The 21,253-nt window shown below is 37.3% G+C and overlaps 1 protein-coding gene across 1 annotated transcript; it reads right to left on the bottom strand.

Moving 5' to 3' along the window:
* Window positions 1-6,498: 6,498 nt before the first annotated feature.
* On the bottom strand, window positions 6,499-20,170 carry LOC101845573 (5' exonuclease Apollo). The gene is made up of 3 exons (XM_005105914.3): window positions 20,000-20,170; window positions 11,043-11,840; window positions 6,499-8,746 (listed from the first exon to the last, which is right to left on the bottom strand). Exons 2-3 carry the CDS (start codon window positions 11,824-11,826, stop codon window positions 7,221-7,223), a joined length of 2,310 nt encoding a protein of 769 aa, XP_005105971.1. The 5' UTR covers window positions 11,827-11,840; window positions 20,000-20,170; the 3' UTR covers window positions 6,499-7,220.
* Window positions 20,171-21,253: the final 1,083 nt, after the last annotated feature.

Below are 21,253 nucleotides of genomic sequence, written 5' to 3'. Positions count from 1 at the left end.
AAAAGTGTACACAAGTACTTATGTAGACCAGTTGTGAATATTTCATGCATAGTTATTAATAGATTTGTATAATTCTTTCATCTTTAGCTAGCATAGAAATTACAACCAACAAAGGGAAAGAAAAGGACCTACCAGTGGCACCCTTCACCAATTATTTACCAATACATGTATGACAAAAATCTTCTTTTTTTTTTTACAGTCGAGGGGAAAATAGGGCCTACTTGATAGAGATACATCCCAGCAGAAAGACCGAAATAAAAATGTTGTCCCCACTCGGGAATCGAACTCAGGTCTCTTGTGTGTGACAGCGCAGCACCTAACTGCTACACCACAGACACCAGTACTGCACAATCTCTACATGATATGTTTTACTTGTCGGGCACAGATGACACGAATACGGAAAACCGGAAATCACAGATTGCTCATACAATTTGCCATTCCTCAACTGATATCTTTTGAACTTTTTGTTATTGGTCAACCGGAATTATGAATGTGTCAGACACTTTTGTAGGTCCCCAATGTGTTTGAGTTATCAGTGCCCAACTGTATATAATACTACAACTCTAAAACAAACAACCAGTCACTGCTCATCATTGTGTCTTTAGGTTTTAGTTTTTTTTTTATAAAGGGCCTTTGTCTCTCCTTTAGAAATTATATTAACTGTACAAAGTTAAAAGTCGTCTTAATATTATACTATTAATAATAATAATAATAGATAGCATTTGTATAGCGCATATCCCCGCTCAACAGCAAGCTCTATGCGCTTTACACTATATTATTACCCCAGCAGACCATAGAACACTCCGAAACATTCTCAGCTTCCCGGGAAGCATACAGTGCAAGCAGCCGATTAAGCGCTCAAACACTAACAAACTGACAAGATCTTTCGCTGTCTATAGCCGGGTACCCATTCCCACCTGGGTGAAGTGAGGAAAATTCGTGTAAAGTGCCTTTCCCAAGGACACAACGTCGGGCCCTTGACGGGATTCGAACCCACGACCTTACGGTTGCGAGTCTGAGAGCCTAACCACTAGGCCACCGACGATACTATTATGTGGAGTCTGCTTAAACTGAACACATAATCTGAAAACAGCAGCAAACCAAAATAAAATAACAATCCCCACTGATTTTTTTTTCTTCTATTTGAATTTGAGCTATCTCGCCAAAGAAAATCCAGCGGTCCTCCAGATCTCAGTTTAAGCAGACTCCACAGTGATTATATTTGTTTCAGGTTGTCACGAAGGAACTGAGACTAAGGCTCAAGAATATGATTTATACATGATATAGGAATCAAAGTCACATCCTGTTGTGTGCAAAGAGGAGAGCCTTATTATGCTGGTTACTATGTCTGTATTGTAGCATTGGTTAGAAATACATTTGTAAGATCTAATAATAACATTAAAGATAATTATCATGAACTTCAGCACCTTCATAAATTCACCTGAATGATATGATGACTATCTTAGCTCCTTTCATAAGCAAGTTTTGCTATGTTATATGTAACATGTATTTCTACATTGATTGGATTTTGTGGAATAATGTCAAGAAGCTAGCCCTGGATAGGAAAAAGTGGACAGTGTTTATCAGTGCCTGTGCTTTTACAGAGTGAGAAAGTTCAGAAAGGCAATGATGATGATGTTGATGGTTTTTGTAGTTTTGTAGTCCATCTCTGAAAGGACCGAGCCAAGTTGGGGAATTCGTGTAAAGTAAAGTGCTTTTCCCAAGGACACAATGTCAGACTGAGCTGAGGTTTGAACCCCAAACCCGCAATTTCACGATTACGGATCTGGTAGCCTAACCACTAGGTCACCGACGCCACCACATTTGTATTGTTAGAAAGTTCCTTTTTCTGAAAAATGTTCAGTTCCTACACAGCTTTAAGTTAAGACATTGTGAAGGAGTAGGTGACCTTCCAGTGGCTCCCCTCAACCACTATTGTAGCTCTACATGTAATGAGGAGAAAGGAGCAAGTCAAAGTGAGGAATAGCAAAACCCCTTGTGCACACATACAGAGGAAATGTACTACCAGGTATATTGATTAATCATTTTATGTGATCCATTGTTATTATTGTCATTTTTGCACTAAATCAAATTATGTCATTCATTATTATTTTATAATTTTTATTTCTCTTTAAGATAATATTTCCAGGAACTGAACCAACAATCTGCAAATAAATCTGACATTTTTCCAACTCCGTTGTGATACATGATGTTCTTTTTGGGGAAACTAACGGTCAGGAGGATGTAGGCCTGAGAATGCCAAAAGCTGTTTGAAGCGGGATGTTATTTCAAAGTGCTGTTGTCTGAAATGTCACGATGTTCCTTTTACTCTCTCAGCAGTTAGTACAATTGAATCTCTGACAAATTGACAGCTTCTCAAACTAAATAGAAATAAAGGTTACTGCACCTACTTTGGACTTAGTTTTATTTTGTTTTTTATAAACATTTGCATGTGACCTCTTAACAAAACATTCAAAATTTAAATGAAAGTTCTTTCTTCTTCTGTCTCCTGTATTTTTACCACAAGTCTCAGCCCCTCAGGATTCAAAATAATTTTATGTCAAGTAGTCATAGGGTGAAGACATAGTAAAGTATGGGTTCAGGATCGAAGTCAAAGCAGGGTAACCTCCAAACTTAACATTAACATTCATTTCCAATAGGATTTATTCTTGTTTTTACGCTTGAAAACTAACTAAAGAACCTGTTCAAAAACACCCCACTAAGTGCTTGAACCATGATCATCAAAAAACTCTCCAAACAATATATTTAAGTTCAAGACGAGATTGAAATCCAGGTCACCTGGAGTCTAACCAATTTAATGAGCAAAAATCCTACAACATTTAAAGGGGAAAAAAATACTATTATTAATAAAACTATATTGTACAGAATGCTGCTTAATAAGCGTTAAGATTCTTTCAAGGACCAACCAGAAAAAATCCTGCTAGTTTCCCACTACCTTCTTTCCAAGAAGCTCAGAGGATACAAAAATGGCATCATTACATAATTACCAATAGCCAGCAATTATATAATGTTGAAGTTCATTTTAACGAGATCAGAGTATCCAAGATTTGGCCTTGCAAAGAAGACGTCTATCAAAGAAGACATCTATCAAAGAAGACGTCTATCAAACTTCCATCCACGTATAATAATATGGAGTAATTTCCCTTTAAACGTAAATTTTTCGTCTTTCACTTTCACAATGTGTGTGTGAAACAAAAATACATTTACAAGAAAAAAAAAAATGCAATTATATCTCTTGAAATCAAATTTCACCATGAAACAGATTGTGACAGGGCACCTACATGTACTACCATAAACCACCAACAATTTTAAAGTGGATTAGCAAAAATAAAAAATCAGGCACATTAGGTAGGAGCCATTGTTTTGTGTTTTTAATCTGGTTCCAAAGTATTTGTGAGAATATCAGAACAGTGAATGGGCATGTAAAAAGTATGCTTTTCTCAAAATTTACACATCATAAGATGCTCACCTGCTGACACTGTGCAGCTTACAAAAACATTATCACTTTTTAAAAAAAATTTAATCATAATTAGCTATTTGTGACGGAGATTCTGTTTTTATCACTCAAACTGGACTACAGTACAGACAGTCCTGATTCCATACCCCACAACAGAATCCTTCAAATAAATGAAAAGTGACATGCACCAAACCAAAGACATCAGAATTTGAACATTTTCTTTATTTTACTCCAAAATACTTTTTTTTAAAATGAACATTACTTGTAAACAAGTCCATTAAATGGCAAAAGTGAAAAAATAGGCTTTTATATTAGTCTTATCTCAATTTGATTTGACATAAAAATTTTAACTGACCATATAGGCCTACATTGTAAACAAGTAGGCCTACTAAATGCATTTTATATATATATATATATATATATATATATATATATATTGTAAACAAGTAGGCCTACTAAATGCATTTTATATATATATATATATATATATTTATATATATATAAATATATATATATATATATATATAATATAATACAAGAGAGTTTTGTGAAGTTTTAAGCACCAATAATGGTGAGAATTGCATTGAATTACTAAAGGGTCTTTCTGCCCTAAAAGTCATTTTATTTAGGTGCCCCATTCAACAATGGAAAGCTTAAAGGTAATAACATGAATCCTTTTTAACAGCCTAGGTAATGTTCTCGAGATGCATTATGTTCCGAGTCAAGTCTATATACCAATAATGCACTCAGTGTTTAAACCAGTATTTACAGTCCTCAACAGAATTACCCCTATCCGTACACCCTGGGGTCATTTTGTACCACCGGGGTTGTATTCTTCATATTTTAGAATACTTCTAGTAAGAGAATCTCTTTTAAACTTTTAGTATTTCTCCAAAAATCATTTTGACAGACTGCTATGCAAAGTGATCGGATCTGATTAACGAGTAAATTTCCTCTTTGGAAAGTGGTGGTACAGAGTTCCCTACGTTGTATGGATACGATAGAAAAACACAACGTACGGATAGGGTTAAGAAACAGAAATTATGGTGATGAGATTCATGAGAAAAAAAGGGGCTGCGTGATTTGACTAATGCACATCATGATGCCTTTACTCTATGGTTCTCAAATTATACTTTCTACGTTAATGAAAATGAAACTACACTGGCCGGATTGCACAATAGTTATGGACTCAAATCCCTGAGTATGTTGACATTGATATATTATATTTCTTCAACTTTCTTTATTTCATGAACTCTGCAAGATTGATTCATTATGTTTGACAACAAGGCAATACATGTAAATGAGTGCGAAAGCTCAAAACTACCCCTCAGCAAGGCAGAACTTAATATTTGAAGAGAAACACATCAACACAATGGCATTGAATTAATATTAGTAAATTAAGTACAGAGAGCTAGAAAGAAATCATTAAGTACATTGTATAACACTCGTCTAACAGGAAACATCAACTCATGTATTGCAGTCGCACATCATCCACATTCTTTTAGAGACAATGAGAACCATAAATCCTAATACCCATTGCACACCACCAATCAATTTCTATGAAATTGAGCATGCGCCAACCAGATTTCCCTACATGGAAGGACTAAAGAAACTACCGTTTTGGCACAATGCAAATGATTTGACTCACAACCTTGAAAAGCAAATACGATTGATTTTGAAGGTCACTGATAAATTAAGTCGAATTGTGTAAAAATGGCAGTGTTTGGGCTCGTCCGTGAAGAAAAACCTGGCTGCCCAACACTCAGCCAAATGAAAATTTCAATTGGCAGTGTACACTTGGTATAGCCCTATGGACCTGAACACACCTGCTCTACCGTACGCCTACCCACTTGTAGGTACATCATATACACACACCCCAAACAAGCTGTCACCTAAATCAAGCAGTCAGCCAGAACAAGCTCAGGAGCATAGATCTTGTAAGTTCAGAATATTTTTTTTTTTAAGTAAGTGTTTGTACGCCCCCATAAACACAATTTAGATCATTTAGAAAGCGGGCTTCGAACCCTGCCTGTCAACCCAGGCTGAGAGTGATATCATTTCCCATCAGAAAGACTGAAATTATACACCATAAAAATGTCTCCCCACTCAGACTATACTCAGGTTTCCTGCATGCGAGGGTAAAGCCCTTTTAACCGTTACACCATAAATGCCATGTGTAGACTCAGAGCGTAAAGAAATTGTGACTCAAAAACTAACATTTGATGAACACATTGAGCTAATAAAGCAGAAAAATCTAGATCAAATATGGCTGCTAGAAACTTTTTCAAGATACATGAATTACAAGATTACCAAAACAATCAAGCACAGCATTTTATTCTGCAGGCAATCACCATTGCTAACTCTACCTCCTCATTAATTAAGACAAACTGAGATAAAATAAGGCAAAAAGAGTGTGAAATTAATGTATTAAGGGTAAAATGCAGCACATTAGCAATCTTCTATCCATGCTTCAATACTATTGTCCATTTTCTACAATTCAAAAGTACTCATTCAAAAGTTGAAGTTAAAGAAATATAACGTTGTTGAAGTTAAAGACCCTAATGGAAGGTCAAATCAGAGACTGAGTAAGCCTATACTTGATTTTCCCTACAGCCTATCAGAGTCTGTTGGATTGAGGATCCAGCCCAGAAAGTCAACAGTGCTATGATAAATGCACCACAAAAAAAAGCAACTCACATTAGAAGGAAATGCACTTAAACACATTGAAATCTTCTCATATCTTAGAAGTAATAATAATAATAGATAATAATAGATAGCATTTGTATAGCACATATCCCCGCTCAACAGCAGGCTCTATGCGCTTTACACTATATTATTACCCCAGCAGACCATAGAGCACTCCGAAACATTCTCAGCTTCCCGGGAAGCATACAGTGCGATCAGCCGATTAAGCGCTCACACACTAACAGACAAGATCTTTCGCTGTCCCAGGTACCCATTCCCACTTAGGTGAAGTGAGGAAAATAAGTGTAAAGTGCCTTTCCCAAGGACACAACGTCGGGCCCCTGACGGGATTCGAACCCACGACCTTACGGTATTATAAATATAACTGACAGAGAGGGAGAGCTGAAATCAAGTCCCACACCAGAAAGGCACAGGCTGCTTTCACATCTCAATAGGATTTGGAGAACCGCGGCATCTGAAAATAGCTGAGGATTTTCAACTCAAATGAGAAGTCACTCTCGTTTGAATGTGAGACATGTAATGCATCTCAGACTTGCATATAAAGAGGATCCAGATTTTCTTGAACAAAAACCTGAGAAAATTACTCGTGATCAGATGGACAGACAGGGTCACCAACAAGGAAGTGTTAAGGAGAACAAGACAGAACCCAGTCAGAGATGAAGTGGGAAGAAGTTGGTGGTGATGGATACGAAATACTCTGAGGAAGTCAGGCAGCTGCATAACAAAAAAAGTGTTGTACAGTGAAAGAGATCAATGGAAAGGCCATGAGGAACCTTGAGGGAAGTCATAGAGAATGTACTGAAAAGTGGGAAGACATGGACGAATAATATCAATTGGCAAGCCCAGGATAGAGAAAAGTGGAAAGTGTTTGTTCGAAGCCGAAATCTTGATGCAGGGTGAGGAAGGCCGTGAAGTTGATGACTTGATTTCCCCATCAGGAAATGACACAAAGACATCTAAATGAAAAATGTTTAAACAGATTAAGATGCATAATATTATTTGACATATAAAAACAAATACTACATAAAATAAGAAATCAGCTGGATTTATTGGAACACTCAATTTTTCTTTTCCTTGAATTCTGAACTTTGCCTAAACACTTTGGAAGATCAGTTAGAGTGCTTTTACGAGTATCAGTCACTTTCGCCTTTCTATGGGAACTGGTAATGGTAAAATTTAAAAACCCTGATGGTAACCTCTGAGACTTGACTTGCTGTTCCTTCACGGACGTCTGGCTAGGCTTCAAGGCAGCAATAGCACTGTCAAGAGGTGACAATTCTCTTTCTTCTTTTCTCCACCGCCTCAAAAAGAGTGCATGGTTTTTCCAATGACTCCACGCAGGCGGAGAATCTGTTATCGAATCATTTGCGAATTCATCCTTATTTGTATCACAGCTGTTTCTTATCTTCACACAATTTGTCAATTTTTTCTTTGATGAAAGTATCTCTTTACTCACTAAATGGCTCTCTTCACTGCAACTATCACTCAGGTCATTGAGAGAAAAACTAGCTGAGTTTTCTCTTTCTCCTTCCATATCAACATCAGAACTGTGACCACTCACTGAATGACTGCAAGTATCAGGTTCACGAGATCTCTGGTCTGAATTATTGTCATCACTGTGGACACTGGACACCGATGTGTGGTCGCAATCTACAGAAGTGTGGACACAATTTAATGGACTTTTAGTGCACTGAGCTGGAGAATGGACATTATTATGCAAAGGAGTTTTGACATAATTTACATGAGAATGGTCACAAGTCGCAGGAACATTGGTGGTGTGATTTAAAGGAGAGTGACAATCATCATGTCCTTGATTCCCACTTACATCAGAAGGAGAATGTGTCACTACACTTATGCTTCCAGACGTTTCTTCCTCTTGAACAGTTTCATTGAATACTGTATCAGGGGGTGCAGTAGCATTTGCTTTTATGTGTTTACCAATGTCTGCTAGCACATTCATCGACACATCTGCCACAATTGAGACTGGGGACTCTGGCACAAACTCAGACTCACAATTACTATAAACCGAACTCAAAGAGGAACACTTACGCACTTTAGACACATTTCCATCATCCTCCTCCCCTTCTGGATCATCAGTTGAAACACTCTCTTGCTCCACATCACCAAACACGACTCCTTTCGCCTCCTTCCTTTTTGCTACTCTTTGCTTCAGTTTTTTCCTTCGTTTTCCTTGTGACCCTGTCCTATCAATATCTTTTCCATCTACATCTGAATCTAGGACGGATTTACTTTGAGCTTGATGTGTAAAGGAAGATTCATGACCACCAGTACAAGACTCTATGGTTTCAGAGTTTGACTGCAGCACCCTATCTGACAATGACGTTGCTTCCTTGGGTCTGCTTAGATACTGCTTGTACAAGTCCATGTCTGTTCTGTCACTAATGTCTATCCCAAACGGCCCTCGTCCTGACGTCACGATAGGATGTATCGCCACTGGCTTCACTGTGGACACAAACTGACAGAGCTCTGGGTAACTGCTGTGGTCAGAATACGGTACAATGAACACTTTCGGCTCTCGGCAAAACGGCGATATGTCCAAACCTGAAATGAGGAAGTAAAAGAGATTCAGATTCAGTGCAGAAATTTCATAGCAACAACACGATGGGGTGTTTTGAAAAAACATGTGTGGCTCAACATTCATCACTATGCACACAAATAAGTTCAGTATGAAAAATAGAAAATATTGGAAAATAATTTGATGACTGAAAATTGAAAACTTGGTGTTACAAAACTATTCAGTTACACTATCATTGATCAAGTGACATTCCCAGACCTACTATCTTTTCTTTGAAATCATGGAATTTGTTCTAAAAACAAATAACCTCCCACCATCTTAAGTCTTAAGATATGAAAATGAAAAGAGTAAAAACATTTTTTGGCTTATAATATAATGTACCACATGAAAGACAATAAAAACGGAAAGCAAGAACCCCACAATTTTTGTTAAAAATTAGTATTCAGTAGGCTATTCTTCCTCTGTTGCAGCCAATTTATCATCCAAGGTTTCAGCATCAAAAATGTCCCTACTATGTTTCTTTTTCACTCATCTGCAAAAAATAACACCAAACTGCATAGAAATGAATGATCCAACCCAAGCAGTAAACATACAGTTTGATTATAGACTAGACGAATTTACTGAGGTGTAGTAGAATTTTGTTAAGACTACTGTGAACAACTGAGTCTAATGAGAGTTTTAAAGGCATAATTGAGAAAATAAATTTCATACCAAAAAAATTCATAAACACAAAAATATCCCAAACTGCACCCTCTAGTAATAAAATCATTAAGTAAGAGTTTTAAGTCAATCTTGGCTAAAAAAAAAAAAAGAGACAAGTAAGAAAGAATTTTAAAAACACAGACCTGGCACCCAGAGGAGTACATCATGTAAACTGGTACATCCACTCCACTCACCAATTGGTTTTTTTTTACTTTAATCTACTTCTTCAACAACTCTAGATATACAACTACAACAGTACTAAAACCAGGATTTAACACTTAATGCCGTTTAGGTCAGGGTATTTTTTGAATTTCTGGCAGCTTTCATTTCGAACCTCAAATCAAGCATTATTCTTTTGCTTAGTGATGCTGGATAAAATTTGGATTGTGGTTTTTGTGGCAAAATTTTTAAAATTCATTAATTCCGGCACTTATATGACCTTATAGTGTTGCAAGTGTGTAAAACTCTTACTAAAACTTTTAAAAACTCATTAATCCTTTTGTAAGTACAGTCTAGCACAGAAACTCAAATACTTTGGGCATTGACAAACATTTTCAACACATCCATATTTCGGGTAAACCGTATAGCAACTAGTTAAAGAGATATCAGTCAGGGAATGGCTGGCACATAGTATGAATTATCCCTGATTTTCAGTTTTTTATGTTCGTGTTATTTGTGCCTGACTTACAGTACCATACGCAATATTTTCTATGCCAAGAAGCCAGCCAGACCTTTTGGACACAACATGGCCAAACCTATGGCTCACCTTCCCAGCACCATTATTTGCCAGCCAGCATACTTATTTTTGATACCTTACTGTAACTTTTCTACAAGCCTAATACTAAAACTATACAAATGCAAGTAACCCTTTTGTTTAAAAGTTAATTTACGGTGGAGAAAAAAACAAACAGAGGGAATAAGATATCATTCTTGTTTACCTCTTTTGTTTATATTCGTTTTGAAAATAGTAGAAGAATTTAGAAAGTTAAGGAGAGGTCAGTTTAAAACAACGCGCAGTGACCAGGATCATAACCTAATCCAATTCAAACAGATTATTCATTTGACTAATGGGCATCAACTTTAACTCAAAGAGTTACTTTTCATTCCATACATTGAAGCAATAGATAAACTGTAACACCAATATGAGAGCACTAGTAGAACACTGCGTCTTGGCTTGTGCATAAAGGGCTCTGCCTTGGCTTGGAAAAAAAAGGGCAGAAATGAAAGTGTTAAAATTCAAATCAAGAGGTGTGGATAATAATACTGTGCCTAGCCAGAAGATATGATATCATAAGATATTCTTTATCAGGCCTCCACTGGAAGAAATTAATGATTATACTAATTGTCTTAACTCTTGGGAGTTGGCATGTCTACTGACTAGACGGTGCATTATATGTTTTTTTCCTGTTGTCCTCATCTATAATAAATTATATCAGCTTGATGTACACACCTGTGTCATCTACAAAATCTTTCTTCTTTTCTTAAAATTTTGGTGGAAAAATCATGCTTGTAACTGAAACATCTTTTTATGCTGAAAACACAAAGATAAAGTGTCAAAATAACCTGTTGCAAAAAAGCAGGGAATAGGCGTACGACTTATAAGAGCTAAAAGTACCAAACCTGTATAAAGTGCCGTTGGTAGAAGAGCAATAGTGGGAGTCGTTTCATTGAGTCTTTGTATGAGTTTGCGTGTGACTTGATGCATAGGCATAGTCCTCAGCCTACCCCGCTGGCCGTGCAATTCGGCTGTGGCAAACACATTAGTCTCCAGGATAAGCTGTGCCACCCGCAAGCATTTGGCAGAAACATAGACTGTCTCATCCAGAGCCACTCCAAGTTGTGCCAGGAGCATTTCCTTCCCAAGACTCAGCGCACCCACAATAATATCATGATCAGGGTGCATCTTTGCGATTCTGATCAACTCTTGCCGGCACTCTTCCCTTGAAGGAAATACACACCTGGGGTTGGAGTAAGTGTTATCTAAATACAAAGTATCCACTTTACCAGCGAGATGTTGACACGCATCTAAGACACCAGGCGTCCCTCTGAAATCTCCAGTATAGAGAATGTTACCAAAGTCCCCCTGAAAGTAGAACATAACAGAGCCAGGACAGTGGTCAGCATCAATAGCTGTCACTGTGAACCCGTTAGATGATGAGTCTTTGACTAGTATGCTTTGTCCGACAGGTGTGACAGAGATCAGGTGGGATGGGATGCCATAGTAAAGGTGTAACATGTCCGCCGTGAACTGAGAGCAGTAGATAGGCCGCTTCCAAGAAGATGTGAGACCAACAATATGATCCCCATGGAGATGGGTCAAGAAATGAATGTACGACTCAGGGCCCCCGCGTATTTTCCAGTAATCAACTGCAATACCTGTTCCAGGTATAATGTGCCCATTCATTGTCTGTGACAGACCTGGAAGAAAAAGAAATAAAAACCAAAATGCAAAAGCAGTGGGAGCAATGAGATACATTTTTCAGATAGGCCTGTTCAGTCAAAAGCCAGAGAATGATGACAGAAAGTAACAACAAAAAGACAAAGCATATATCAGGTACAGAAGTAAAGCACTAGTTTTTAATTTAGTACCTGCAGATAATGTAAAACAAGGATCTCACATTTCAAAGCCCAAAAGCCAATTGACACCTACAGTAGGACATTTAGCGGCCCCTACTTGACTTCACATCAAAGCTTAGTTTTAGGGCAGCCCATACACTTTTCTTACTTAATCAAGGTGTTGTCCTGGATTTTGGCAGCAAGGAGTAGGTAAGAAAAGTAGCCTATGTTCTCAAGAAATGTTCATGTTCTGAACTGACATTATCAAATATTGAGAAGGTAAGATCAGTCAGTTGGACTTTTTTTTAAATATTTGAAACCTTTTGTTTTGTTGAATACTTGATTCAGTCCAGGCTGATCCAGACTATCTACAGCATCCTTTTGGTAATTTGAGTTTGTGACCCCTAGTGTAAAGCCTCGAAGACAAAATTGAAATGTTAGACACCTAATAATTCCAAGCTGATGCATCACTCGAAATGGGCCACAGGGTCATGGTCAAGATTCTGGGTGCTGAAAACTCAAGGTCAAGGCAAGAGAAACAGAAGCAAACACATTTTAAAGCTGCAAGAAGTACAATGTATGAATGCTTATCCAAAATCAAATGTTCATGGAAGCCTCCTGAGGATGTATGTCCTTATTCTCTCATTTTTAAAGCAGGCATCTAAATAGTTTATTTATACACAACAATGCAGGACCACTAGTTTATACTAGATATTGTTTTGAGTGAAAAAAGAAAAACATGATGATTGCCTTTTGGTATTTGGCAAAGGCAAAATAAACAGACAGAGGCAACATAAGGACAATAACTAAGTAGGACTTATCATTAGTGGCCCCCAACATTAACAGAGATCATTATCCTAAAAAATCAAGAATAAATTTATTGGAAGTAACCAGCTCATAGAATGACTGTGGACCCAGGATCTAGACGATGTCTTCTATGATAAGTCAGCTTCTACCATCTATGAGGACTATAAGGAGGAGTAATCTCTTATACAAAGAAATTCAAGTACAGTCGGGGGGCACGGAAATTCTATAACATGTTGAGGGTTGACAAATGTGTTTAAGACATCCATACTCGAATAAATCAAATAGCCATAGCGGAAAATAGGAGACTTTAAATTAATTAAAATCAAGGAAGCAGCGTCAGGATAAAATGGTCCAAAATTATTACAGTCATCATGAAAAGTACCTGATAATGTGGCATGGGTAGTCCAGCAATCAGGCTACCAGACTGATAAATAATCGTGAGATTGTGGGTTCAAGGGTTGGAAGCTCAGTTCAGTCCAATATTGTTTTCTTGTAAAGTGGAAAGGCATGATATATAAATATTCCCATTATATATACAGCCCATTTTATCATATAAATGTTAAATCTAAAGGTCCCGACTCTTTAAAAATAATCATACACAGCATTGCAAGGGGCACACACACAAAATGTACTGTTATTTATGTGTGTCTTGATAGCAGTGTGTGCATCATGCTGCGTGGGGGTGAGCCTGGTGGGCTTATATAACCTAATGCTCTCAATGATGATGGGCTTGAACATTGTTTTCCATCATGCGCTTAGTAGGGAGATTAGAATTCAAGACAGACTGAGGAAAAAATTTGATCTGACTTTTTATATAATATGATTATGAGCTGTTTGACACATTCATGCCAGTGTTTGAGAATGCTATGGTGCCAATGCAAAGAAAATATAGTTCAGTCAAATAATGGCATTGTTCGAGCTTTTTGTGAATTCGATGTTTCCATCTTCAATCTATCCAAACTCGACCATACCATGGCTTTTCTACCAAGAGGAAGCAAGAGGGACAATTGTATGAAAAGTTGAATAATCAGGAGAGTAATCTGCTGTAAAAACTTTGACAGCTCAAGCCACTGTCAGAGCACAATGGCGAACTAATCCTCTCCGAAAGTCTAGAAAACCTGTACCATCAGTTTTAAAAATAAAGTGACCATATCATTGCCAAAACCATAATTAGCTCTAGATTAGGATAAAAGTTTATTAGGGAAGGACTTCTTTAACGAGAGGAGCTACCCTTGAGGACCATTTTCAATGTTTTTTGTCCAAGATCAAATCTAAGTACACATATAAGTTACGCATAGTAAAATCTCTTGATATGCAGTCTTATTTTGGCATAGCTACAGCGGTTGCTATGGAAACGGCCGCCATTTTGAAAATAAAAAATTAATTTCAAATCCCTAAGGCTTTCTTATTCACTGACTAAATTTGGTGAGAGTATACCTGAACCAGACCCTCTCAGAGTAACAGCAAGTTTTTTTCTATAAGTGCGAAAGAAAAAAAAAAAGAGAATTTTCCCAAAGTATAAAAAACGTTTTCTAAATTTAGGTTGCGTAATCGCTTGCCAAAGGAAAAGTGTTATGGTTTTCGCAAATATCTCTGTATTACATTGATGGCAGCCTTGCCATCTATGTTTCCTGAAAGTTTCATGTCAAAAGGATGAAAGCTAAGGAAGGAGTAGGGAAAAAACTGCAAAAAAATTATATTTTGCGAAAAACGACAAATATTGTGAAAATTCACTATATTAATCCGTGCTCAGGTTTTCAAAGGAAATGTATGAGAAGAAAAAAGACTTTCTCAAATGTATCCATGCTATTTTAGAGAAAAAACTGGTTGATCTTAAAAAATCAGCCAACAACATATAATTTGCATAGCCTGGCCAAAAATCTGCAAAATCAAGGGTCGCTCCTCCCCTTAATGTGCGACCACCCCAGGAAAAACACAATTAAGAAGAGACCTAACCCTAACCCAAACCCTATCTCTACCTTTACCCACACCCTACCCCAAACCCCGACCCTCTATTGTACTCTGTTTCAGTTTCATAGGGCAGGTTGGGGCAAATTCGGCCATGTGGCAACTTCGACTTGGCTATTGAAAATCATTTGACCACTGTATCATGGAATTATCAAAGCCCTCTTTTATTTGTTGCACATTTGATTCTATCAAAAAATAAAATGGGTGCTTCCTAGGCTTTCTCTTTATTTTTATTTTTAGGCAAAAAGCTCCAGAAACCACCTAACCAAGTTCGGAGCTTTACCGCCGCATACTTTTCGCTCTTGAAGGAAAAATCTGGTACTTTGACCATTATTTACTTTCTTATAATGCACGCCTCTTTTCTTGCTTGAAAATATTCTCATCGGTTATGTTTTACAAAACTTTGGTATTCTTAGGTTAATTCCAATCCATCTAGAATCCCAAGACTTTTTTGAAGGCGCAGTAACACCGGGGATATTTTCTTCTCTGATTCAATATCAGTACTCCATGCCGTCGAGGGAGGAGGAGACTACAGAGGTGATGGGAACATTCTCAGCCTTGTAAAACAGATGGGCACTTCCTATGGCGTCCGGGTCACACTGCAGTGGGTGCCTGGCCATTCTGGAGTACCAGGGAATGAGACTGCAGACCAGCTATCAAAGACTGGAGCGAGCCTGCCCCAGACAGACACAGCCGCCTCTCTACAGACCAGCAGAGGGATCATCCAAGCCAAAAGCAGAGACGAGAGGCTAAACAGATGGGCCAATGCAGAAACAGGAAGATCTCTCTTCAGGTACAAGGACAAACCCAACCCCAAAGACCCTTCAAATCTTTTAAGTAGAGCCGATCAGACATTGATCTTCAGAGCCCGCACAGGACACTTACACACCAACAAGCACATAAACAGAATCAACCCCATTGCAGACACTGTGACTACCACGAGGAGACCGTTGAACATCTTCTCCTTCACTGCCCAACCCTGGCAGTTCTTCGACGCAAGCTCCTACACACACCTACAGACTTACACAGCCTGCTCTACTCTGGCGTTGACCAGATGACAAGGACATGTGGTTACTTGAGGGAGGCATTGCGCTGCCAAAAGCGAAATGCTTGCAGCTAAAGGGATTTGAAAACAACAACAACAATCCATCTAGAATATGGGTTGGGTTGATTTAAATCAGGTTGATTTAAATCAGTTGATTTTTTAAATTTAAATCAACTTGATTTTTAAAATAAAAATCAGTGATTTAAATCACTCTTTTTAAATCTATTTTCATTAAGTTTTTACATATTTCAACATTCAGAAATCCTTTCCTTGGTTTCATAAAACAAGATATAAGGTTTAGTAGGCTAATACAATCATGCTTAAAAGTCTGCTTTCTGTAAAATAATACAGTAGTCAATTTACTTTTTTTCCCCATAAGAAATCAGAGCTGGGTTGATTTAAATCAGTCAATTTTTTTAAATTTTAATCTACTTGATGTTTAAAATAAAAATCAGTGATTTAAATCACTTTTTTTTAAATGTATTCAGCTTTTACATATTTAAACATTCAGAATTCCTTTCCTTGGTTTTATTAAACAGATATAAGGTTTAGTAGACTAATATAATCATGCTTAAAAGTCTGCTTTCCCCCCTGTCATGGTAAAATAATATTAATACAGTATTCAATTTTTTTTTCTCCCATAATTGAAATGAGCATTTTCTTTTTCTTTTTAGACAAACACAAGCGCGCAAACACACACACACACACACACACACACACACACACACACACTGTAATAAAATGCAAGTTTATCTGTTTATCTATGCATAATTCCCCCCCCCCCCCCCCCCCCCTTCCTTTTAGACTGACATTTTCTTCATTTTTTGTCTGTAGCCATAATTCACTGATATAGCAGATTAAGGCTTTCTTTTGCAGTTGCTTAAATTAATCATTAGTTAAAATAAAGACAATGCAATTTGCACTAAAAGAACATACTTTCAACCACCAAAAATCCAATTTAGTGTCGACATTTTTTTTTAATATAAAAAATCTGATTAAAATTTTTTTAATCTGATTTAAATTTTAAAAATGTGATTTTTTTAAATTTTTATTTAAAAAATTTTTTAAAACACCAATCCTGTCTAGAATTAGAAATATAAAATTGATGTTATATGAATTTAGGCGATTTATTTAAAATAATGGGGTGAGATTTTTGTGGTTGGTGCAAATTCGAATATATATATATATATTACAGTAGAATCACCTTTAATAAATTATCACATTTACGTTTAATATAAATTGTATTCCATTTTCATCATGGATCCAAAAACTTGACCAATCAGATACTTGTAAACTAGCAAAAATGAAGACTTAGACTAGACTACTCAACTGTCGCATGCTAGGAACTAGACCATTTATATTCGAGAATAGCTCATGACCCGCTATTCTGACCCCCGGGACATCGACAGTGACGTTGATCTACATTTTTTTAAGGTAATAGTTCAGCCTGCTTCAAACGTTCCATCCCATGAGATAAAGGAGCGCTCTTACAGAATTAAAGTCGGGATATGGGATATGGAAAATTACGATGCAGACTTGTGAAACAGATATATAATTATGATCATCTTAACCAGATCTTTCCTTTAAATTAAATCTTTAATGAACAACAAATAGAATAATAAAAATGTAACAACATTTTTCGCCTCTCCAGCAAAAAATAATTATAGGTCTCACTACTGATGCTACTGCGCAGGATGTGGGACCGGCCGCCAGCCGGACCATTCGTTGTTTACACACTTAACAATGGCAGGCCTCTCTGCCTGCACACAATAAATTATGGTTCAAGGAACAGAACGTGTGTACGAACGTAACAAGACACGAGCATGAGACTAAAGCTCTTGCATGAAGGTAGAAGGTTTGTAAATTATTCAGACCAAATGGGCAAGGTGTTAAATAACTAAGTTTAATGATTAAGCAGTCTTTCTTTTCTTCACTTTCATTTTTTTCCCTTTTATTCTTTCTTTCAAATTTCTTTTTTTCTTGCCTCTTCTTTCCCTTTCTTCTTGAACATTTGGAGTTTAGACTTTAGAGCCAAAAAAGAGCCAGAGAGTACAATGAAACTCTCCGGGCCATACGCGATCGAAAAGAGCCACATTTCTGTGATTTGGCTCCAAACTGACAACTCTGACTGTACTGGCCCCGGTAACCTCAGCCCGATTCCCTCTAGGGTCATTTCTTGGGTAAAACGAGGGAGTGAGAAAAGCGATACATACATACATAGGTTATTCTCACCCGGGGTGAGAATAATAGGTTATTCTCACCCGGGGTGAGAATAACCACTTCCTAGGAGCTAAGTGTGCGTGTGTGTGTGTGAGAGAGAGAGAGAGAGAGAGAGAGAGAGAGAGAGAGAGAGAGAGAGAGAGAGAGAGAGAGAGAGAGAGAGAGAGAGAGAGAGGTGGCCTAAATTATAGATGGTAGTGTCAATTGCCACCGAGTGACGTGGTGGCAATTGACAAAAATTGACTTTTTGTCATTGCCACCGAGTAAATTGGAGCTCTTTTTTGCGTTGGTGGGTAGATATCTAGCATATTGTGCTCGAGTGCACGGTGTTGTGCGTTCGCCTCTCTGTCCCTGTGTGTTTGTGTGTGTATGTGTGTGTGTGTGTGTGTCTTTTCCTGACCCCCGTCCCCCGATATAACGTGAATTTCTGCTTGAGTTTGTTTGCGTTTGTGACCTTCTACTTCTAGAATTGCCTGTGTTGGTTCTACACCAGGCTAATGCTAGCCTAGATCTAGGCCTACGTCTCATTGAAAACACGCCAAGTTGGTACCGTAGCTCTAGACTAGATGCTCGTCCAATGAAATTAGTTGAGAACAAATTGACCCATTTTAGACACACATTATGTATAATGCTAAATAGATAGTGTTGTTTTCAGACTTGACACCGCTTCACTCGTTGGCAATTGACAAAAAGTCAAATTTTGTCAATTGCCACCGCGTCACTCGGTGGCAATTGACGCTACCATTATAGATTCTAAACACGGTGGGTCCACCAAAATTTTTATAAAAAAGGCCGTCGTTATTCGGACTCAAGTCCGAATAACATTTTTTCATATATTCGGACTCGAGTCCGAATAAAAAAATTTCTTATTCGGACTCGAGTCCGAATATGAAAAAATGTTATTAGGACTCGGGTCCGGAAAAAAGGAAGTGTCTTCGTTCTATAGATCTAACGTTCAGTGCTTCCAATTTTCCGCCATTTTTTAGTTTCCCCCACACCTTATTTGCCGATCCAATGCCCGCCGCCTCATTGATACACCCCCCCCCCCCCCCACGTTTCCCACTTTCTTTGTTGTAGAAAAAGGTAAAAATTGAAGATTAGCAGACCACCTGGCAACTGCATATTATGAGCTGTGTAAAAAAAAAAAAGACCGATTCGTTCAAACGTTCAAATACACAAGCCTGTGTCATATCGATTGTTTACCAATAAAAAGTTGTGTTGCTGTGTAGAGCTGAGCATACGGCAACTTTTGATTCCATAGACCAGCGCAAAATTCATTACATAGATCTACGTCAAGACTAGCTTATTATTGTAATAATGATCAGTTGCCGGGGGAAAAAAGACTGACGCATATGCGACGTTCAAAGCCCGGACCGATAGTGCCCCCCCACCACCCTCCCCGAGACGCACACAGCCACACGTGTGCAGGCCGCCCATCCGACCCCGACACACGCTAACGAGCCATCTTTAATTGCTTCTGATGACCTCTTGACAAATAAACATTTATTAGAAGCGCTCTAACTTTTCAGGCCGGCCTCAAATTCATCATAAAATTAAAACTTGGCTCCGGCACAAAACGCCTTTTTGCCCGAAGTGATCCCGGTCTCTACCCAGCCTGAGGCGAGTCACGAGTGAGGCAGGACAGAAAGCCGGATTCACGAGTGAGGCAGGACAGAAAGCCGGATTCACGAGTCACAGGAAGTCGGAAGTGATGTCATGCTGGACAAGAATCACAGTCCGAATAACATTTTTTCATATTTGGACTCGAGTCCGAATAATCACTTCGTATAAAAAAAGGCAGAAAAATATTACTGGCTAACAGTGGTAGGTTTCACTTAGCCTACATGGCCATTGTCCAATCACTTCTGTTTCTTTTATGTAAACAAACGGGAAGGCAATTTCCAAAAAAAGAGTTTTCGAAAGTTTACAAAATAAAACTACAAGTACAAGTCTTATATCAGAGCTAAAGTTGCTAGTTCACCTGATAAGACAGCTGAACGCGCTTGTCAACTGGAGTGTCAACAATTACAAAAGATGTGTACAGAGGCAGAGATGTAGATCAATAGATCTCGATAGATCTCTAGACTCCAGGTCAAGCATCAAGTCACCGCGCTCAGAACTCAAAAGAAGACAATAATAACAACACAAAAAATCTTTGGTCTTTTTGCTTCCTTCAAGGGGAGTAACTGTGAAAAAAAGCACTAGAGGTTTCGTTAATCTTTTCTTTCATATTATTATTATTATTATTATTATTATTATTATTATTATTATTATTATTATTATTATCATTATCATCATTATTATCATTATTATTATATTATTATTGTTATTGTTATTATTTTTAATTATTATTATTGTTATTATTTTTAATGTATTATTATTATTATTATTATTTTATTAGTAGTATTACTACTATTATTATTATTATTATTACTATTATTATTATTATTATTATTATTATTATTATTATTATTATTATTATTATTATCACCATCCTTTTCACTAATATCATTTAATACTAGATCATCATTGTTATCAACATCATCATCATCATCATCAGTATCATTATTATTATTATTATTATTATTATTATTATTATTATTGTTTTTGTTGCTGTTGTTATTATTATGGCCTATTATTATTAGCTTATTATTATTATTATCATCATTATATTATTATTATCATTATTATTATTATTACTATTATTATTATAGTCTAACAACAAGATTCTCATCATGGCTATCAACCCTAATTTCTAACTAGAGAGTTTGAAAGAAAATTATGAACTACCTAAACGTACATTTGTGGCAATAAAGGTGATGCTTTTGAATTGGGCTTTTACCCATTTTTTTCTTAATTTTTTTTCGTATAGGTGTTTCCCTATCCACACCTTTTAAATCATCTTAGAAGGAAGCTTTCGGTTTTGCTTATCAGGACCCACCCGGACTGAGGGGGAGCACCATCCCGACAGAAAGATCGAGAGATACATTATATAACACTCGATGAAAATTCTCCCCACGTTTAGAGTGGCATAAAAATGTGGGCGAAGAGGTGCTGGTGGACTTACGGGCAGAGATGCTGAGATGAGATGGTCAAATTACTGTGTGGACAGAGACAATAATAGTATTATCTTAGGGCGAATGTACAGGGCTGTGGAAATGCCAAGATTGGATGACGATGACAACAAAACAAAACAAAACCAACAACAACAATATAATAATGATAATAATGTACT

This window comes from Aplysia californica, unplaced genomic scaffold (genome assembly GCF_000002075.1).
Source record: "Aplysia californica isolate F4 #8 unplaced genomic scaffold, AplCal3.0 scaffold00501, whole genome shotgun sequence".
Lineage (NCBI taxonomy): Eukaryota > Metazoa > Mollusca > Gastropoda > Aplysiida > Aplysiidae > Aplysia > Aplysia californica.
Note: the sequence above shows the minus strand (reverse complement) of the source record. Positions and strands in the feature narration are given on the sequence as shown.

Coding starts and splice junctions, on each gene's coding strand:
- LOC101845573 (XM_005105914.3), bottom strand. CDS start 11,826: ATGAATGGGCACATTATACCTGGAACAGGTATTGCAGTTGATTACTGG. Junction 8,747..11,042: donor ACCAACGGCACTTTATACAG/GTTTGGTACTTT, acceptor TCCTCATTTCAG/GTTTGGACATATCGCCGTTT.